The 4,733-nt window shown below is 34.6% G+C and overlaps 1 protein-coding gene across 1 annotated transcript; it reads right to left on the bottom strand.

Annotated features, from left to right (window-relative positions):
- Positions 1-1,026: 1,026 nt before the first annotated feature.
- On the bottom strand, positions 1,027-2,286 carry LOC125775549 (uncharacterized). The gene is made up of 2 exons (XM_049446206.1): positions 1,230-2,286; positions 1,027-1,162 (listed from the first exon to the last, which is right to left on the bottom strand). The coding sequence occupies exons 1-2, from the start codon at positions 1,822-1,824 to the stop codon at positions 1,158-1,160; spliced, it is 600 nt and encodes a 199-aa protein (XP_049302163.1). The 5' UTR covers positions 1,825-2,286; the 3' UTR covers positions 1,027-1,157.
- Positions 2,287-4,733: the final 2,447 nt, after the last annotated feature.

The following is a 4,733-nucleotide window of genomic DNA, read 5'->3' as shown; positions in this document are numbered from 1 at the left end:
GATTCGGAATAAACTGTGCCCGATACTTGTATAGGCCCAGCAAACGTATTACACCATGTTTATCAGTTGGTTTCTTCATTTTAAGTATAGCTTCAATGTTCTTGTGAACCGGTTGAATCTTACCACTCGATAAAATGTGGCCCATAAATTTTACCTCAGATTTACGAAACTGAATTTTTTCCGGGTTGAATTTAACATAATGTATACGTGCACGCTCAAGAACAATTGCCAAGATTTTGTCATGTTTCCCCTCATCTGACGCCATGATTCCCATGTCATCAAAATAAACAAAGACTCCAGGAACATCACCAAAAATTTGAATCATGCGTCTTTGGAAAATTTCCGGAGAAATGTTCAACCCAAAAGGAAGTGTTTTGAATTTGTATCGACCAATAGGTGTCATGTTGTTAACTCTGAACTCCTTTCATCCAACTCTACTTGCCAAAACCCGTTTGAGCAATCCAAAGCAGTGAATATTTTCTTATTTGCTAATTCCGAGGTGAGATTGTCAATAGTTGGAATCAAAAAAAGGCACTATTAAGTGGTTTTGGATCTGAACAAATCCGCAAATTGCCGTTTGATTTTTCTACCACTTGCAAATTATTGACCCAGTCAGTTGAGTGAGATACCGGTGAAATGATTCCTTTGTCAACCATCTCATCTAGCATTGGTTAAAGTTTTTTAACGATTGTATCCGGAAAACGCTTTCTATAATGAACAACAGGTTTTGAATTTTCCTGCAAATGTATCGTTATTTGCCCAGGAATTTTTCCCAGCCCAGTAAACACATCGTTATGTTCACTCACAAACTGGTCCCTTTCATTCGCGAATCGAATCGATTCGATATCCAGTCTTTTAATTAATCCAAGTTCAATGCATGTTTCAAGACCCAGTATCGGTTCAAATGTACTATCAACAACAACAAAATTTACCATTCGCTCAAAATGAGACTTTACAGCCACAAGTTTAATTTTGACAATACCAAAAATTTTAACTTTATTATTACTATAATCGAATACAGGGAAGTCATTTTGTTCACTATTCATTTTGATTTTCATTTCCTTTGGCATCCGCTCCCGTATCAATCTTAAATTTGACTAGTCTACTTCCTATTTGGTATATCTTAGTCCAATTTTTTTTATTTCGTCCGAATGAATTTATTCTAAAATTTGTATTTTTAATACTAAGTAACTTATTTTTAATATTTCGGAGTCTTGTTGACGCCTTACCTGATAAATCAGCCCAACTAACGTTGTCAACCCGTTGTTTTTCTTTTGATTTGGATTCCGATGTACTTGCCTCCGATCTGGTTCCCTTTTTACGACACATCTTGCGAAAATGACCCTTTTTCCCGCATTGGCATGTGGAATCCTTGGCTGGACATTTACTTTTGTGATCCGGCTTCCAATCACCACCACAATTGAAACAAAATCGCCGATTATAATTGACTGCGTTGACTGAGTCAGTCTTACCATCTACCACAGCTGAAATCGACTGCTTTGACGTTAAAATACCCTTGTTCACTTTCGCTGCTTCAAATGTCTTGCACACATCAATTACGTGATCCAATTTTTCATCCCGTCCATCGAGCAATTTTAGCTGAAGTTTCTTGTCAAAAACCCCCGTTATGATGCGATCACGTAACATTCGATCTTCGTACGATAATTTGCAAGTGCAATTGAATTCACAACGATCGACTTGAGTTCGCAGTTCGGTTAGGAATTCACTAAACGGTTGATGTTCTTTTTGCACCATGTTGTTAAATCTGTAGGATTCCATTGTCAAATTCTTTTGCAGCAGACAATGTTCATAGAATGCTTTCATCACTTCACACAATGTGCGTTGGTTTGTTTCCTCCACGTCATGCGCTGCTACATTGCCTGCTCCTGGTACATGTCTTTTTGTCGTGATTGTACCCAACAATGCATTTTGAGACCCATCATTTGGAAACAAAGTGTTGAAGATGTTAGCACCTTTGGTCCCAATCAAAAACAGAAAAATTGATATTTTTTTTGTTCAGCTACGCTGTCCTTGTCATTTGCCATCATGTAGACTTGGAAATCACGCTTCCAGTTCTTCCAATCCGATGATATATTTCCACAACCCAATTCTCGCAATGGTTTTCGTATATCCGCCATTTTTAATTTTTTTCCGATGAACTTGTTGTTTGCTTGACAACGTCAACTGTATGTTCCCATGCACGCCGCAATGCAATGGCCCAATGATGAAATTCACAAGTTTAGAATTATTTCCCAATTCCACATTCAAATTGTATTTATTTTTATTTTTGAAAACAAAATAGATATATTTTTTTTACTTCTGACACCATGTAATAAGTTGCTACTTCAATTAAACAAATGTATTTTGTAGACGATGTACAATCAATTCTTTCTAACACCATGGTATATTTTGCATTTCAGGTGACGATATATAAGACTAGTGAAATTATAATATGTAACTTGAAGTGGTGGAATGAAATCAATGAAACACTCAATTTCAAATTTGTTGATCATACGTTATTTTGCATATTGGGTGCATATATAATAAATAATTCAATACAGTGAAAAATTCATTAACGAATAAAGGTGAACACGTTTGTTTTGGTTGTGAATGCATGCATACTTACTATCACATTTATAATATTATTATATTGATTTATAATATTAAATGAAAGATGGATATGAATGTGTGTACTGCAATCCTCGTATTATAAATAAATACTTATAAGTCTCAGACTTTAAGGGGCACATCTTGAGCGACCATAAAAAAATATCTACACCATCTAATTTAGAATTAAACAAAAAGTTATTGCTTATTTCGCAGAGTTTACGATAATTTATTAATTATGTATTTCGCGTATAAAACTTCCTATGCTAATTTTAGTGAAATCCTATTTTGCGATTTCATAATTAATTTTTGAATATATTTTTTATTTAATTATAGTATATGAAAATTAAAAAAAAAAATATTTTAACTTCAAAAGTTTAAGTAATCAAAATACGAGAAAATAAAAAATTAATTTATTCAAAATTTCACGCAGATGTGCCCCTGATAATAAAAATTTCAATTTGAAGCACAAATAATATAATATGGGGACAGGGAAACCCTATAATGGCTTGATACGATCTGGCAACTACGATCTGGCAACTACGAGCAGCATCAGCAAAGTATCCATGACAGAATTTAAAAAGTGAAGTCGCGTTTGAAAAGCCGAAGACGAGAAGACGTGTCTGCAGTATTTTCATAAATTCAATTTAAACCTATCATTCTTTTTAAAATCATTCATTACATTTTATTGTAACAATTAATGTTAACAAATTTTCAATTAAATTCCATAAACTTTAAATACATTTTTTAACTAATTTTGTGACTTGTGGAAAACTACACAATATGGGGGCTCAACCATAAGACTAGAGTGTTAGAAGTGCATGTGAATCATGAATCAATTATGCTAACAATGCAAAAGTATTGAAAGAAAGTATTATTACAATAAATAAAGCAAACGACGGTTGATACAAAAATTGGCATAGTACCACGAAACGACGTTATATTTTGAAATCAGACGCGACAAAACTACAAAAATGTCTAAACTAAGTGACTTTGTGAATGTTCGCGAAAATCTACGCAAAAGCCGAAAAGAATGCATATTAGCTTTACATAAATATGTATTCGAATGTGAAGGTGATAGAAAGAATCGACAGCGCTTGCGTGAGTTTGAAGGGTTCATTTTTGATGAGTGCGACGGCGCATACACACAAAAACTTGCGTACATTAAACAAAATTTAGCAGAAGTCGATCTCGCTTCCATTTGCGGTGTGCTTTTCTTAAATTATAAATCCGACAACATAGTCGATCACATTTTTCAAAATCTGCGAAAGGGAAATTTACTTGCCGCAGACAAGGACGACGATGATAACGAAAACGACGATAACGAAGAAGACGACGAAAGCGAAGATAGCGATGAAAACAACGACGACGAAGATGAAAATAAGAGCAATAAAAACAAAGACGAAGGCTTCGAAAGTTGTTGCGAGGTCAACGTGGCCAGCGGTAGCAATAACGCACAAGAAGAAGTAAGACAAGTGTATGTGCAACAGCCAAGGTTTGCAGTAAGCTTTCGTGACATCGAAGACACAATAAGGCCGTATGATGGTAGTGAAAAATTTCCAATACAAAATTGGATAAACGAATTCGAAGAAGTAGCAGCACTCATGCAGTGGGATGATTTTCAAAAGCTCATTTATGCAAAGAAGTCAATGAAAGGTTTAGCGAAAACTTTTATAAATAGTGAGAGAGGTTTAAATTCGTGGGGTAGGCTAAAAAAAGCACTGAGTGAAGAATTTGAATCAACGGTCAACAGTGCAGAAGTTCATAAACAATTGACTGATAGGAAAATGAAAGAAAAAGAAAGTGTGCACGAATATTTTGTACAAATGAAGGAACTAGCTTCCCGTGCAAATATCGACGAAAGCTCGCTAATATCTTATGTTATCGACGGAATTCGAGATTTGAGTGTAAATAAAGCAATATTGTACGGTACGGAAAATATAAAACAATTCAAAGAAAAGCTCAAGTGTTATGAAAAAATGCGAAGTAGTGTCAAGCAAGAAGTTGAACAAAGAGGGGTATACAAACAGAAAAAGATTGTCGATAGTGTTGATGCTGAAAAAAAAAGAAGTCAGATGTTTTAATTGCGGGGTAAAATGGCATAAAAGTGTAGAATGTAAAAACAA

This window comes from Bactrocera dorsalis, chromosome 1, assembly GCF_023373825.1.
Source record: "Bactrocera dorsalis isolate Fly_Bdor chromosome 1, ASM2337382v1, whole genome shotgun sequence".
In the NCBI taxonomy this organism is placed as follows: Eukaryota; Metazoa; Arthropoda; class Insecta; order Diptera; family Tephritidae; genus Bactrocera; species Bactrocera dorsalis.
Note: the sequence above shows the minus strand (reverse complement) of the source record. Positions and strands in the feature narration are given on the sequence as shown.

Coding starts and splice junctions, on each gene's coding strand:
- LOC125775549 (XM_049446206.1), bottom strand. CDS start 1,824: ATGAAAGCATTCTATGAACATTGTCTGCTGCAAAAGAATTTGACAATG.